The sequence below is a fragment of the Amblyomma americanum genome, chromosome 1 (genome assembly GCF_052857255.1).
Source record: "Amblyomma americanum isolate KBUSLIRL-KWMA chromosome 1, ASM5285725v1, whole genome shotgun sequence".
Lineage (NCBI taxonomy): Eukaryota > Metazoa > Arthropoda > Arachnida > Ixodida > Ixodidae > Amblyomma > Amblyomma americanum.
Genome location: NC_135497.1, coordinates 538557748 through 538574649, shown reverse-complemented (window position 1 = coordinate 538574649; position 16902 = coordinate 538557748). Strand labels below are relative to the sequence as shown.

The following is a 16902-nucleotide window of genomic DNA, read 5'->3' as shown; positions in this document are numbered from 1 at the left end:
TGCGACTGGAATGCTTGAAACACCGCTGCGGAAAAAGAGATCAAGTGGGAGCTGGTCTTTAGGAAGAGATGCCGACCAAGGGGAAAACCCCTGGCAAGGAGAAGTCGACATTAAGCTCTCGTCCCGCACCCAATCACCCCAGAACAGCAGCAAACAGGCACAGACAAAAAGAAGGAGAAATTTAGCAAGCTAACGCAACACCGCCAGGTACTTAGCCACTGCCCCGCAGCCTGGGTAGCTGAGCCACATACCCACGTGGGGGGGATTGTCGGCTTAATTTCCTGCACCTTCTCTCTCTTCGTCGTTTCCTTCTAGCGCAAGTCGAATTATGACTGGAGAGAGATAACAGCGAGCCTCATCGTCATCGGCAGAGAAGAAGAAGTTGAGTCTCTTAGCTGTTATCACTTGAGGAGAAGAAGAAGAAGAAGCTGTTATCACGCGTCTCGGCAACAACAGTGCTAGAAGAAAACCTGTGAGTACTCGTTTCTTTACTCCCCGTCTGTGTTTGCTTGCCTAGCATCAGTATCATTAGCGCCGTCTGCGGCCTTTAGCGGAATTCCCGACACACGAAATATTCCGTAAGAACAGAGCGCCTAAGTTCCAGCTCGTTGGTTCCTATGCTGCTGCTGCACTAACGCCGATGCTTTTGTTTGGGGGATCGTGGTCGGCTGCCAATGCGCTGCGCGAGCCTTCCGTGTGTCCGGAGTTTACTTTGTGTTAGTGGGCGCTTTCCTGGAGGCGCTGAATCGTCACTCTTCAAAAATCATACAACAAGCCACTCGAACCTACTGCGACCATTATGTGGCTGGTAGCCATCTTAGAGGAGGCCGCTGTGAGCAAAAAGCAGGTGGCCTACTTAGTGAAATATATCGATCACGTCACCCTGACATCCTGACAGGCTTCTTTTGGGCAACAACAGCCGCACGCCCAGCGAGAGCTGGGTGGTCCCGCTGCTCGGTCCTCGTTGCAGCATCCTTCAAACATTCACGGTATGGGCTGCACACACCGAGGCACTGCGTCCGCGTGGTGCGTCCACACTCGCGACGCGAGAACGTATAGGCAGGAGACAACTTTTGAATCTAAAGTGTCTTGTTGGGAGATTAACTGCGGGCTATTTACCTTCAAGAAAGCAAGTAGAACAAGCATTTACACTTAAAATTCTGCACTAAAGGGCCGGATAACACACTACCCAATTTCTCTAGGTTAGTGCGCGGGAACTTGCCGGCACTCTTTCTCTCTTGCGAGCTTGCCGTCATCCCGTCGAACCATACTACCGCCTTCTTCTACTGCGCACTCCTACTGATAGCTGTGAGATTATAGTTCACTCTTTGAACATTACGGTAGTCGTCCTCAGTTAAAGCAGAATATCTGTTCTGCAGCGAGCCACTGAATTCTTCTCTTTCCGTTTTACTTCCAAGTCGTTAGTGGGCTTCCACTTCACAAGTTCTTTCCGTTACCTCTTCAAGTCCACGCGAATTAGAGACCGTATCATTATGTGGTAGGTACAATACACCTTTCGGAGGACCTCCGCATCCTGACCGATGCCAGAATGAGCGAACAGTGTTAAGTCTATTCCGGCTTTAGTCTCACCATTGGGGATCTTCTAAGTTCACTTCCTGTTCTCTCCTTTGCGGCAGAAATATGCATGATGCGTAAATCGATGCTCTTTGCAAACTCTGATCATAGCTCTGTCTGCTATCTGTAGAACTTATGCCATAGCCGCCTACTGGTTAGAATCCAGCCTGCTTCTTGCCTACCTTCCCATTGAAGTCGCCTATCACTTCAGGGTTCTGCGTTTTCACTTTCCTTATTTTCGATTTCAAAGGTGGGCAACCTCATGAGCTTTCCACCTCATGCGGTGATCCTCAACCTCAAAAGGACCTCAACCTCACGTCGTGAGGTGAGTTTGAGGTGAGGGCGGCGACGGCTAGAATTTTTTTTTAGTGAGGTCAGCGAATCAGACTTCAAATTCACGCGTGAGGTTGACGTTGAGTGTGGTAGAAATTTTTAGGTCGAGAGTTTTTGCAGTTGCCGCGGCTTACTTGGACGCGTGCGACTTCCGAAGCGGAGTTGGAGCCCACCATCAGTGTTCATGCCATGAAACTTAGTGTTCAGGTTCCGCTGTTTGGACAACCGAATGCCGCAGTCCACTCTTAGCGTTTGGGGCTGCGCCGTAACGTCCATTCAGCCCAAGCCTACATACAGGAAGACGCACCTCTCGGTCTTCCTGGAAGGAGTGCTGCTGTTACGGCACTCCAGTCTCCCTCCCCATTTACTCCGCTGACGTAGCAGCCGTAGCTGCCTGCCGGTCGGCTCAAACTCCCGGGAGCGCGCAAAGCACATAACTCAAGTTGACCCGCGGTAGCTTTGTCTGATGCCGCAAACAAACAAGTTCAGGTTAACAGGCACGTTATAAATTCGTCGCAGCCGGGACGGCCCAAAGCAAGACTGCTCCGCGTTCGTGCTCTGTAAATGCGCTGACGTCGCGGCTCTTGCGTTGAAGTCGAACAAAGGGATCCTGCTGTACTTTACACAGAGACTTACTTAAACTGAAGCAGTCGGCACAGGCGAGAGAATGTGATTCAGGTGGATTATAACAAGGAAGCATACTGATTTGGTAAAAAAGGAGCGAAGCCAGAAAAAGCTGTTAAATACAGTCTAAGCTTTTGACCGGTGACTTCTCTCTCGAATCTCGCACTACTTCTGTATATTCCTGTTGCTGAACGCAAGCAGAGGCAAATATAATTTCACTTTTACGTCCTTCTAAATAACCTCTCTTTGGTTTCCTCTTCCTTGTTACTTGTCGGAAATCCACATGTTATGCCGAAACACCGCTCCACGCGGCGAAGGTACCAGCATAGCGGTGTTAAAGCTGTAAAATAAGGAAAACTATAATGAATGTATAATGATGCTGTAGCTGATTCATTTCCCTTTTTTTGATGAAGATGAGTGAATAGAGCTGATTACATGCTGCTGAGTCGTTGGTTCAAAGCTTCTAATAAGACGTTTATTGGGGCACAATGTTGTTAGCTTCTGTTTATAGTCTGGAATTTTTGTTTGTAAGGCTGTAATCATTCTCTATTTTTTTCTTTTCTCGTTTGGGATCAGTTAGGCTGGCGGCCTCTTTGCAGACGACCAGGCGCTGCTCACACCGCTATCTTCCCTTTAACTATTTTGCAGAGACCGATCGTGCATCTTAAATGGCTTCGCAGAATGCTCGCGCGGTGCCCACGGGTAAAAAGTTCGTGGATGCGGCGCTTCATTGATTGGTTCAGTTTTGAAGGAAAACAAAATAATTGACTCAAAGCAGCTTGTCGCAGACTGGATGACGCAATGGTACCCTGAATTCTGTTCAAGCGCATAATATTTAGCCGTGTTTTTGTCCGGTGTTGGGGGGGGGGGGGGTGCTGGGTTAAGATTTCGCTGCATCAAAATTTGAGCAGAGGGCTGTGGTACTCCTGACAGAGAGAGCGGTTCACGCTGAATACTCCAGGCCAGTTATTTTGGCCCGTTTGATTTGAATAGTCGGCAGATTGTTCGAAGACGTAATTTAGCCCGTTCGGCTAGTTAGCCACCCGTCAAACGCGTGTTTGCGTCTGTGCAACAAAAGCTGGAATGTTATACGGAAAGCCTACGTCCTCAGGACATCAATGTTTTATTTGCGGTAGCGGCAATAGTCGACGGAATTAAAAAAAAAGCCGCAAATATATACGTAAACCTGTTACGGGAAGGTCTCGGCGTATCTACGATGTCTGTTTCTTCACCGCTTTCCCGCCGGCCCCGAGTTGTATTGGTAGTGGACGTAGTTGACGAACAGAAAATACTTGCGCCAACAATTAACAAGCTTATGCATCAGCGCATTTTGTGAATGAAATGCAGACAGAAGCAAACCCATTGCCCGAGCTTAATATCGGGCGCGGAACAAAGCACAACGCCTGGTTTGCCAAACTGTACCCTGTACATAAATTTAAGAGATCAAGCTTTTGTATGGTCTTAGCAAAGCTGTTTTAATTGAGCACTACACGATGTAAGGAATTTGCAAATGTGGCCACAACTTCATTTCGCCACCTCACATGTTCACGAATATCGGGAGCGTGTGTGCATCGCGACGCGGGATCGACCCCCAGCTTATCCACGGCAATGGCGACAGTAAGCCTCCCATGAAAGCTGCCAGCGCTGTCCCGGTTCCCCTCAGCTAGGTGACGAAGATAGCTGCGAAGGGCAGCCGTAATTGACCGTGTAGAGATGATCTGGGGTCAGCGGGTTCCATAAATAACGTGTGGCAATGGCGTTCGCCTTCAAAGGGGAAGTGGTCGACAAGCGGTTTTCCTACCCCGCGTGAACTTGCACGTAGCCTGGGCCGTGTACTGATGAGGAACACCTGCGGCCACCTGCAAACCGTGGGAACGCCACTGGCGGAGATTCTGGTGTCTGCACGAAGTCGATGGCATCCCCCTCTCAAGCTCACCACGTGACGGGAGTGTTTTTTTTCAACTATAGAGTGCGCGATGAGTACCACAATGAACTTTTTAGGACCCGCCTTCCTTAGCAGGCACGGCCTCTATCAAGGGATTTAAGGGAAGACCCCTATAAATTTCTGCGCCGAGTGCGGTGGTGTTGCTCCCTCTCATCGAGACACATTAACTGAGAAGAACTCTCAGTTCTTGTACATGTGCGTAATGTAAGTAGTTGTTTAAAGTTTTTCCTTGCCTTCCTCCTAAAGCCCTCTTCGAACCTCCTCGTCCCCTCTCCTGCCTGACCATGCTACCTGAGTCGCAGCAGCGCCTCATCAGTCCTAACCTTAATAAAGCCTATAACACCCCATTTAATACTTGCTAGTTCCTCGAACAGCACTTCTAGGGTAGGCTAACTGGACATGTTCTAGCGTCAAACGTTGGCCGGTTCAGTGTCCAATGGCGGCCTGTCCTGAGCCGGAGATTCTTAGCACCCTCCGCTGCGTGGCACGTATGGCCGCCTTCGTCAGTCTGCGGAGCCGCGGGGTATCGAGGGCCGAAAGTTGATTATTTTATTAATATAGGAGATTGTGGCCAAGTACTACACCAGGGTGGCCAACTCCTGTTCTGGTGAGAGGTTCTGTTGTTGTTCTAGTAACTGAGATCAGGAAGGACACCAGGCCTGTTTAGGCAATTCCATCGACTCGTGGAGGTTTTTTTTTAATAATCCAATGGTGAATTGCGCGGCATCAGGATTCCCACTCCGGACCTCTTGCATGCGACGCGGATGCTCTACCTCTGCGCCACACTGCATCGATTCATAGCTTTTCCGCCACACGATTCCATTTTGTGAAGACCGAGAAATTCTCGGCTGTTAAGATTTAGAAGGAAACGACGGGCCTTGTCTCGTGGTCCGCGTGCAAAACACTCTCTCGATATTGCTGCAGGTTTGCTTGAGAGAAGGGCTGGTGGTGACTGAATACGTTTTTCTTATCGTGACGTTCTCTGGCTTGCGAAAGCTGCGTTCTTTGTAGAGAGTAGTCGATTTGTCATCTGCACATGTAAAGCTATCGATGCTTTAGTTTGTCCTCAGTGGTCCGTTCATGCTGCATGTGAGTGAGGGAATAAATTTGTCTGTACCATTCAACCAGCTGAGCTACTTGTCCTAGTCGCTCGGATTGCGCATGCGCCAAAGAAAGGCTCATCATGAAGCGCAGTTGAGTAGCGACAGCCACTCCAACACAAAAGCATCTCGCATTGATCTTGTTAGTCCTGTGTGCTGCCAGCTGCTGTGAAACTATGCGCGCAAACATCTAAATATCATCTTCCCACCGTAAGCTTCTGCTATTGAGTCCTCAATACGCCATAGGGGACCAAGTCACCTCTCCTCCGCGCTTTAAAGCCAATTCCTCTCCTCAACCTCCACAAAAATATTATACACAAAAATATTAAGAGATAAGAAATGTTTTGGTGACGGCTCTGCCAAAAAGAAACGCGCCGAACAGACGTTGCTTCAACGGACCCAATTACCTGGTGAGACTTGCACCATGTACATTGAAGCAATTGTAAAGTTGTGCAGGCTAGTGAACCCGCGGATGTCTGAAGAAGATAAGGTCGGACATTTACTTAAAGGGATTGCTGAAGTTGTATACAACTTCCCTATTAGCAAAGAGAGTTTGAAGTCGACGGCCGACGTCATCAAGCATTGCAGGGCGTTTGAGGCTTTTAAGTTTCGTCGTATTGTGCCGAAATTTTGGCGCCTGGCGAATGTCACCTCCATCGCCAGCGTTGACGTCGCTGCTCCAGTGTCAATGGCTGACATGATTCGCCTAATTGTGCGCGAGGAACTCGTCCGCTATCAAGACCCTGTGCGCCGGGATGACGCCCAGCAAGATGGTTGCGCATTGCAGGCAGAGCCCGCAACACAATCTACTTCTTGGGTTCCAGCTGGCGTTTCGCAGAACTTCGCCGATCGGAGACCCCGCGAGGTACAGTCTGCCTACCAGTCTGTGGGAAGACGGCGTGCCTACACAGGCCACTTGGCGCGACAACAGCCTCGAGATGATTACAACCAACGTTCTGACCACGCTTGGCAAGCATCATACGTTGATCGCTGGCGCCCGCCACCTGTGTGTTACCGCTGTGGCATGACCGGACATATATCCCGATACTGCCGCCGACGAGGCCCGATGCAACCAGACCATCGCCTGTGGCCGAACACTTCCCTCAACCCCGATGCGGACGTTCAGCACCCAACGCCAACATCCTCTTGGGGTAGCTACCGTGCGGCATTGCTGCGAAACACCTCGCCTGCCTCCGACCGCAGCCTGACACCACCACCTTCACGTCAACGACGCTCACCATCTCCTCGATGTCGCTCGCCTCCTCCGGGAAACTATACGGCGCGGCCGATGGAGGTGAGGCCGCCGGCGAGTCGATATCAGCAACCCTCTTCCCGTGTTTATGTTGAAGAACAAACTTGAAGTGCTTATCAACGGTATTTGAACTATGACGTTAGTAGATATCGGTGCGACAGTATCTATAATGAGTTTGAACTTCAAGAATAGTTTGGGTCGAAAAGTAATGTTTGGTTGGGATCAGGCTGTGGTGTTTCGGGGTGTTGGGGGTTAAACATTAATTCCCCTTGGTGCCTCTTCTGCGAATGTTATTATCGGTGGTCAAGTGTTCAGGACTGAATTTGCTGTGCTATCACGTTCCACACATGACGTTATACTTGGAATTGACTTTTTGCAGCAGTGCGGTGCCACATTAGACTGTCGTACTGGAGGGATTTCATTGGACGCAACACTGATGTCGGCTCTTCTGGAAAGCTCCTCTCTTGATTTCGGAGCATTCTCTGTGTCAGAGGACACAGTTGTACCGGCGATGTCTGCCGGATCTGTGCCGGTTGTTTCATCGAAAATTTTCTGTGATGCCTTCGATGCCGTGGTGGAACCCACTGCACTGACGTGTGCTAAGAAGAGTGTCCTCGTGCCCCGTTGCGTAGTCCGCGTAACTAGTGGCGGCCACATCACGCTGTGGACAGTGAACTTTTCGGAAGAGCCCGCCGTGTTACCTCGTGGCATGAAGTTTGCCTATTTCGGGGAAGGCTTGTCGGTTTCCGTTCCGGCGCTCAGTGATCACGCTTTTGAAGAACCGGGACACCCCTGTGAAGTGTCCAAAGTTCAGGCCATGATTAATAAGTTCCTTTCCACGACCGAGCGTCGCATTTTGGTGGGACTGCTTTCGAAGCATGTCACAGTGTTCGATTTTTCCAGAGACCCTCCAGTACCCATTCCCTGTTCTCGCATTCATCATGTGATCGATACTGGATCCGCACCTCCAATACGACAAAGACCTTACCGCGTATCACCAACCGAACGTGAGATAATAGACCAACAAATTCATGACATGATAAACCGAGGAGTTATCCAGGAATCTTCAAGTCCTTGGGCGGCCCCAGTGATCCTCGTGAGAAAGACAGATAATACGTGGCGGTTCTGCGTAGACTATCGTCGCCTAAATGCCATCACAAAATGCTATCTCCCTAGCCATCTCCCTAAATGTCATCTCCCTGGCCCAGCCGACCTCATGTTGTTTCCTGAAAGTTATCCCCGCCATTTCTTAAACAGCCGGCTGGTTGAGGGAGCACTGTTTAAGCACCGCATAATATAACTTGCTGTTAGGGATGGTGTTCAGATGCTATTCGCGAGTACCTGCCAAGTGCATTTTACCTTATTAATGCATAAGCATTGTATGGTTATGTTTGCGGTTTCGTGTCTCCACGAGCTTGTTATGACGATAACGTTGGAATGAATTGAGTTACAATGAAAAGAATGGTTGCATTAGAGAACATGAAAAAATGTCGCAAGGGTAATCATGAGATGCATGTAGCGTAATTAGTTAATCAGTTAGATCCAGAACTGTCCAAAAAGTGGTCAGAGCCGGAGCAACAGTGGCGCCAATTTTTGAAACACCGGAATTGGGAGCAGCTAAAGCGTGGCGCCAAATTTGAAAAGCTGGTAGTGTGGACGAAGCGAAGCGTGGCGCCAAATTTGAAAACGAAGCGTGGCGCCAAGTTTGAAAACTCAAAATGGGCAATGCTGAAATGTGATTAATTTAGGCAAAGAGGGGCAAAGAGGGGCGCGGAGGCGTCCCTCGGAGGCGTCCCTTCAATGCGAGTGCCGCAGTGATCTCATCATTTTGTCATTTTCTATTTAATGCACACACGTGCTGTATATCCGCGGCCGCTCCTTGCAGCTTGCAGATGCCACTCTTTGCCTTTCCGAAGTCTCGGTCTCTGTGGTAAACTTGCACTTATATCTGCACTCATATCTAACAAAATGACAACAATTTTCATAAGCACATTGTGGAACGAATTAGTCGCATATGTCTATCTTCTCACAGCTTCAAGCCCAGAATCCACTTCACTGTTTCGACAATGCTTATCGCATGTGTTAATTTCAGGCAAAGTGTTTGTGGCTTTAACACCGTAGCAGTCAAACTGCTGACACCCTTCATGTGCTGTTGCAGGTTTCAGCAATGGCCACTTACAGATCGACGCATGAGCCTCTTCTTACCTGCCCTTTTAACCCGGCACACCAAATGAAACGAGGAAGGTACCTGATTCACATCTCCAAGTGCAAGAGGGTAAGCAGAAGCCTCCAGGCGTGAGTAGGGGACAAGGCAACGGTCTTGGTTGCATTTGTCTATGGTTCTAGGTAGCAACATTGCAGACTGAATTAGCCCTATAATTCCTTAGGTTGCTACAAGTCCGCATCTGTCTACCGAAATGACCGCACCGCTACCTGCTGAAGCTAGCAGGTGGCTCCTACAGCTTCAGCTTTGATCCTGTGATGACACTAATGCAGCGAGAACTCAGCATGTCTACCTGCCCTGGGCTTGCTGGTTCGTTTGCCCCGTAGCTTTTCGAATGAAACGCAATATAGGCTTGGGCACAGCAGGTGATAAAACAATCATGCAGCAGCATGTAGTTAAGCAGTTTGTTCTTTTCTGCGATTAAAAAAATTTTCCTCAATAGTCTTCCCACAACTGTGCAGTTGAATTTAAGTAAGGTGATGCTCTAGTTACTCTGTGCTTATTTATGACATTTGGTGCATTCTGCATTATTCTCAAATGCAGAAAAATATTCGCAATGCCTCCGCACGTGCAAAATCATCGCCGTAAATTTTAAAGACGCATAACTTTTGCCATGCGCCAGTAGAGGAAAGCAATTAAGTTCCATGAAAGCTAGCGTTGTTGCTTTAGTAAAATGCATCCTTGTTTAAAGGTCGAAGAGGTGGCCATTTGGCTTGCTCGCTTACTTTGTCTGCTCGATGTGCAAGGGCCAGCAGTTGGCAGTGTCATTAGTGTGCAAATCAGGGGAAAGTGCGAAAGACAGGACTACGAACGCACAGAAATTGCGTAGCTCTGTTCACGCTTTCTATATCCGAAATGAAGAAAAGCTATTGGCATATGAGAAAGCGCCTGTATATGTACTACTAGCAGGCACACGCCAAAGCTGCCAATATCAATGAGGCGACAACCACAGCGGTGGCCTAGTAGTTGAGCATCCACCTATTATGCAGGAGATGCGGGGTTCAGTCCCCAGTGCCGCCGAGTTCCCATCGGCGATACAGTAGGTATAAGCTTCTCTTGGTTTTGTGCTCAACTTATTTAGGTTGGAGTGCTTGGGAAATGGGCCTTTGACCCTACCTTGAGGAAACGAAAAAGACCTTGTGCCATGGCGCTCTGTGGATTCAGATGCCCTTGCGCCATAAAAAATCACTGTCATCAAAAGCAATTAGGCGACAACTTAAAAATATTAGAAAACAATTGCGTGCTGCGTTTACTTATGTCCGCACTTGTACATATTTTTGCAACCAAAGTAACTACACTTGGACGTTAGCAGCCGTGAAGGATAAGAGTGAGGGTTAAAGACGGCAGTGAAATAGGAGTTTATTCAGACAGGTGGTGCAAGTGTCTGGTAGATTGGTGAAAAAGCAGTGAAATGCATGACAAAGTGCCACCCTTTTCCACCACCACAAATTTAAACTTGCTCATAATGAATGTCGAAGCAGCATAAATACCGTACACAACATCGAGTTGAAAATCTTCAACTCTTCAGTTTAAAGGGCACATAAAGAAGGACGAGACACTGAATAAAACGATTATGCACAAGAGAAATTAATCTTTAATAAAACACTGTGACTAACTTTATATTTGCAATGACAATAAATAATCAATAATTTTGGTTTGAAAAGCTGTGGTAGACCTACTTTTTTACTGGTTGTCTTACGCAAGAATATTTCTTTAATAACTCCGGGATTTAAAGATACTCTTTGTGCGCCGTATTTGTTAGCAGTTTTTCTTTCTTACATGCAGTATTTCACAAGTCATGAGTGATATTTATCCAGCTATTTCTTCAAGAAGACTCCAAGGTTTATTTTCATTTCGTTATGAAGTGTGAGACCAGTTCCCATGCTTCACATTGCGAATGGTTAGTACTGATGTTTCTTTAAAAGCCGTGCTGTTTGACAAAGCCAGGACTTTCCTTCTATAAGCCTCACCTCCCTTTTCTGTAGCTCATGGATGCTGTACAGGTCGATTTTTGTCGTAGTCTCTCATACAAGCCAATAGTATTGAATATGTGATTGTAGTAATGTGTGGTAAAGCCGCTTTTTATCCAAATGATAAATTGTTCGTTTAATTTACAAATTATACCAACAGAACGCAATATTTCACTCTGGGCAAGGTTAGTCTCAATAGATGTATCAATGCTTTCGTAAAATAAACTCCAAGAAATTTTCGAGACGTAACTCTATCTATTACCTGTCCCTCAAAGTAAATACCCTTTTCATCTGCAATTCGCTGCTACGAGACCTGAAAATAACATACTGTGTTCTCTTTGCATTCAACTCCAATTTGGTTGCCCTCAGCCAGTGGCATAGGTTTTGCAAACATAATTCCAAGCGTTTTTGAAGATGATGTAGTTCAGTTCCGCAGAAAAGTAGGCTTGTGTCGTCGGCGTACAAGACTTTCTGGTGTGAGTGGTATGCTTGTGGTGTCATTAATATAAATGAGAAACAGAAGCGGGAAGAAGCTCAATGCTTGGTCGCGACTACCTCCAGCTGTAGCTCTCTGAAACGGCCCAAATAATCACAGAGAGAGCATGTCCTTCATGGGAAAGTATAGGGCGCGCGGCCATCGTGTCTTTTGCATAGTGTCCAGTCAGTAGCTTTGTATGACTCATTCCAGCGACGCTTCAAAGTGGCTGTGTTCCTTTCACATAATTTAGCGATCTGCTAGCATTGTGTGTGGGCACGAGAGGATATGCACTGGCGTGGTTAGCGGTGCTTTATTTCTTTTCCGCATATATTACAAAAATTGCGCCATGATCCTTATGCAGACATAAGAAACTCGACTCCCCAGGTGCAGACACCCCGTGACGGACATATCTGGGCGCCATAATTATAGTTACAAATGCCGTAATTCTTGTGCACGTTGAGTCTAGTGGTCGGCAGTTTTTCGCAGGCACTGTTCAGCTTCTGTTAATCGGTGAGAATCAAGGTCACAATGAAGGATATGTTCTGAACCGCGAAGTATTTATAGCCCACGCGGAAGCGGTTGCTCAGGCAGGCGATTACTGAAGTCAGCGTGTTCCATGACTGCGTATTGGTCGAGCACGGTTTATCAATTTTCCATTGATGGTCTGGCCCTCAAGGCCTTCATTGGGTGCTCTTGAAGAAAAATTTTATAAGCCCGCTGCTCGAAAATATAGAGGATTTAAACAGCTTACAGGCGATGCTGTCTACTCAGTTGCTGACGCGGGGCTTGTACGGGTGTAGCAAGAACTAATGGGGTTTAGACGTCAGCCGTGTGCCAAAGGACGCCCGCACATTGCTCATGTGACGTCGCTGCTTTTTAAGTATATTCTTCTAGTCGCTTAAATGCATTTTTTTATATAAAGAGGCAAATCAAATAATTATAGTGGACGGGAAAATCCCCGCTAAAACGTTTCGGCTAAGCGTTCGTGAGTGCAAGCCGGAGGTCACCAGCTTCGTTTTTGTTCTGCTCTTCCTCTGTCGTCAGCGGTGGCCGTTGGTGCCTGAAGCGCCTACTCTCTCTGTTACAATGCTCTAGGTTAAAAGTTGATCCGTCAAACCACAGATTTATTTCGCCATCCTAAGCAGTTCACTGGAACTGTGTCAGAGGTCCCTCTCATATGTAAGAACGAGCACGAATATGTTCTTGAGACATTCGTTGTCCTACATGAAAGGGTGTTTGCATATTTCGACGCGCCTTATTGATTTCTTCTCTGCGGCTGTTCTTTTGTGCACACATTATTGAAGTATGTTTCAAAACTGGGACTTGGATCAGTAACTTTTGTGCTCATATTAAGTGTTTCCTGAATGAACGCTCAGTTGCGAGTCAGCACTCGCGGCTTTTGTTCTTTCTGCATCCGTCGTCTGTTTGCGCAGTTTTATTTTTTTTTTCAAGATGCTCCACCAACCCGCTCGAATGGCGGTTTTTTCTTCAGGGACAAGCGAAAACGGGAGGAAAGCACGCGGGCGGCGGAGTAATGCGCTAGCTTCACGCTGCGCTCTCGGTGTGAAGATGGTGGTGGAGGGGACAAGGTGCTGTGAACAGCGTAGGTGCCAGCGCTGTGTGGACCAATGATCATGCTCACAGCTCTCTACGTCATACCGACGGCTTACCTTTACACGGAAGGCAGGAACAAATTTTCATTGGCACGTTACTGGCGTTTGTGTAGCCAGCATGAACTTTGCGGTGTGGAGATGACCGCAATGACATCCTGAGACGAATAGAATTAGCGGCGTAACGCAATAACAACATCAGAGGGAACTGCGTGCTAGTCCTCTCCGTACTAAGCTCTAGCTGATTTATACTATTTGAGCAGGGTTAGCTTAAGCATTTCGTTATCCTCTTCTGAGGCATGTGCTTCAGTTCTTCTTTGTCCTTTGCAGTCGCACCGTGGGGAAGGCATGAAGCGCTGCCCCTTCTCACCGGACCACGAGGTGGAGCCGCACAAGATCATGCATCACATCTATACGTGCCCGCTCAACAAGGCCGTCAATTACACCGAGCCACGTATGTCGGCCAGCTGGTCATTTTTCTGTACTTCTTGAGGTTATCCGGAACGGATGCTTAATTACGCCGCTTTAATCGCAGCGCACGAGAAATGCATTATGACCAATTTGACGCATTAGGACTTTGCAGATTAACTGAGGCTGGTGAGATGCAGCTCTAAAGACGGCGAAGCTAATACACGTAGAATTGCTGCGTCTTTGTACTAAGGACAAAATATGTGTACAGCACTGCATGCATGAAGCGCAGATTCTTTTTTATTAGTTATTCAAGCCTTGAAGCTTTTATTTTGTTTATCATGCCGCACTTCTTCATGAACTCACTCATTTCCAACAAATAGCCTACCATAAAAATGTTATAGTGAGTTTCTTTACCTTGTAAAGCTGTTGGTCCTAATATTTGTTTTAAAAAGTAGCCGCATCGGCATTCAGACGCATTTAGATTGTAATCTAAATTATGAACAGTGTTTTTTTGTTGCAATTGGTAAGGCTGCTTTCATGAGACTGCACAGAATTGCTTCCCCCTGCACCTGTTATCCTGAGAACCTCAACAACTAATGGGGAAAAGCATTTCTTCATGTTCGTGGGATGCGGCTGCGAGTGAACTTTTTCTCACGAATTCCTACGTTTACCTTCTGATGCTTGAAATATGAAAATTGAGGTACCAAAGACGTGGGATTCACTGTGGCTGTCTGCCGCAATATGAATCTGCAAGGGGCTGCCTTGAGTTTGGAATCTATTTTAGTTGTTTATCGGCGAGTTCTGCGAGGTTTGGCGTCATGTTTTTTTTAACCGTCGAATTACCTAACTGCGGTACAAATCGATTGTCAAAAAAACTGTCAGTGATATTTGCTTTCCGCTCATAGGTCTCCTGGGTGTTTTGGATGATTTTATTAGTGCGAGTGTAGAGTTAGATAGGACCTATCTTGGTGACGAAATTGCATTTTCAAAAATTGTTTAGTTTGTGTCCTTTTCCTTCAGTCAACTGCCTCATAACACTTCATTAGGTAATTTTCAATCCTACTCCAAGTTGCCATATACGTCCAAGAGAAGAATTAGGAAGAAACGATGTGAATCCCTTTGGCCGGGTCCGTTCTGTTTTCTCCTCCATTGGTTGTTGGAAGACAGATCAGGTGTATTGCTACGGGGAGGTCTCCACAAATTCCAATGCTGAGAGGTACTGTACGACCTGATGCTCGGAAGCGCTCACACACACACGCCCATTGAGAGTCGTCGTCTTCAAGAGCACCGACAGTAACATCGCACCACCGGCAAAGTCACTGTCCCCGTGAGTGCGAGACGGGCGAGCTGGAGTGGGAATGATAGGGCTTAAGGCCGCCACCGTGGAGTATTTCGGAAGGAGATGTAGCAAATGGGGTCTTGAAAGGGAGCGGTGTGATCTCGTCGGTCACGTCAGTCACTTGGCGTAAAGCACGTTATGGGAATTTTTAACGAGGCAGACGTTTTTCCCGCAAGCGCACACGACGGGTAGGAAGCCATAGTAGGACGGCGGGGCCAGGCGGACAGTGCACATCACGGTGGTGACTGTCGCAGCTGCGTTTTTGTTGAGGTAGAGAGTCGGCGCCGAGCATCCTGGCGGGCGGCGTCGCCTCGGGCGATGACATTACGAGCACAAGTAGTGATGGACCCGGCTGTTCGCACTACGGTAACGAAATGCAGTAATTGGCCACGTCCAAAATAACATAGACAGGCGAGTACCCAGAAGTATCTCGGCGAGAAGAGTATAAGCGAATGTCTGAGATGATAGGCTAACACCCAGATTCTGGTTTCAATCAGAAACGCACATAGCCTGTCAGTGAGCGTGCGCTTCACATGTTCTGTGAGGCCGTTCGTCTGAAGGCGATAAGCTGTGGTGAATTTGTGCCGAAGAGAGCACGGACGAAGAATTTCATCGAATACTCTGGAGCAGCAGCCACAGTCGCTGAGCAGGTGGGGGCGGGGGAATGTTGGAGGAATACGTCGTGCAGAAGAAGTCAGCCACGTCACAAGCGCAGCTGGTCGGGATGGCGCGCTTTATCGCGCACTGCGTAGTATAATCGGCGGCGACGTTGACAGAATAGTTGTGTGAGGTGGACACCATAATAAGCCCAATCATATCAAGGCCAATGCGAGAGAACGGCTCGGCCGAGATAGCAGTCGGCTGCAAGTGTCCAGGAAACAACCGAGAGCTTCTTCCGGCGTTGACAGCGCTCGGAAGCGACCCATAGACAGCGGAGCGTGAGAGGCCAGGCGGGAAGAAACGCCGGCGAACGCGGCAAACGTCCGAGCGAGACTGAGATGGCTAACCGTCAGAACATTATAAAATTCTTAAAGGATGGCAGAATGCAGGTGTTGGCGGATGACAAGCAAGATCTGTGCGCCATGGGGTCGCATACTGCGACGGCATAGTATACACCCGTTGATAAGTGCACGGCAATGGAAAGGTCAGGACTGTCGGTGTTGAGGCTGCCGATGATGGAGCGAAAAGTGCAATCCAGGCACTGTTGGTCGGTAGTGAGGGAGAAGTGACAGTCTCTAGTGGAAGGAGGGTAGAAGGGAGGAAGGGGCAACCAGTCTGCATAGTGATGTATCCGGCCGCATTTATTGAATATTTAGGACGCTAAATGTGCCGCATGGCATAAAACATGATGCCATTAATGAACGTTATTACATTAATATGTTACAAAAAGGCATAGAGTCCAGTAAGGTGTAAAAAGTCACATAATCTTCGGATATAAATGTTTTTCGTTATCCACAAGTTGAAATCGGAGTCATTGTTTGAGGACAGGCCTGCCTCTTGCAGAACGCGAGCGCGCACCAGCGAAGTTCCTGGGCGAGTCCACAAGAGGTGGTGAACAGTGGTGTCAGAAGCGGGTGTGTCGCAGTGATATAGGTTGGGAGGAAGGGGGTAAGTACACGGGGAATAAGAGCACGTGTACGCCGCCTGAGGGAGGATGAAGATGTTAAATGGGTCAGAAGTGGATCTAGTGGCAAAGAGGCAAGAGGTGTTTGCGGTACGTCCGCTAAACGAGATGACATGTCAGATGCGATGCTATCAACATCTGTGCATGCTTGAAGCCAGTGTATGAGTATAGGGACCGGGTAAGATTTGCAAGCAGCATGTATGTCCTGGGAAACCCGAAGGGTACCACGCACTTTCTTTCGGTGCTTGAGAGCTTCTTGGGAATGAGTGAATAGGTGTACCTGGTTATAAGGAGGGTCGCCAGGTAAAACTGCTATGACATTTAAAATCGCTTGGAGCTCCAAGGGAAGAGGAGATGAATTTTCAGTACAGTAGGTCTGGCGGCTGTAGAGTGGAGGGTGTGTCGGGCTTATAAAAG

At 47.9% G+C, this 16902-nt stretch overlaps 1 protein-coding gene across 1 annotated transcript in view; it reads left to right on the top strand.

The window, feature by feature from the left end:
• Positions 1 to 416: 416 nt before the first annotated feature.
• The window catches only part of LOC144107780 (uncharacterized), an 85642-nt gene continuing 69156 nt past the window's right edge, over positions 417 to 16902 (top strand). The window contains exons 1-3 of the mRNA XM_077640962.1: positions 417 to 472; positions 8988 to 9104; positions 13442 to 13565. Coding sequence (XP_077497088.1) covers positions 8997 to 9104; positions 13442 to 13565 — 232 coding nt within the window. The 5' untranslated portion in view covers positions 417 to 472; positions 8988 to 8996. The remainder of the gene's footprint in view (positions 473 to 8987; positions 9105 to 13441; positions 13566 to 16902) is intronic.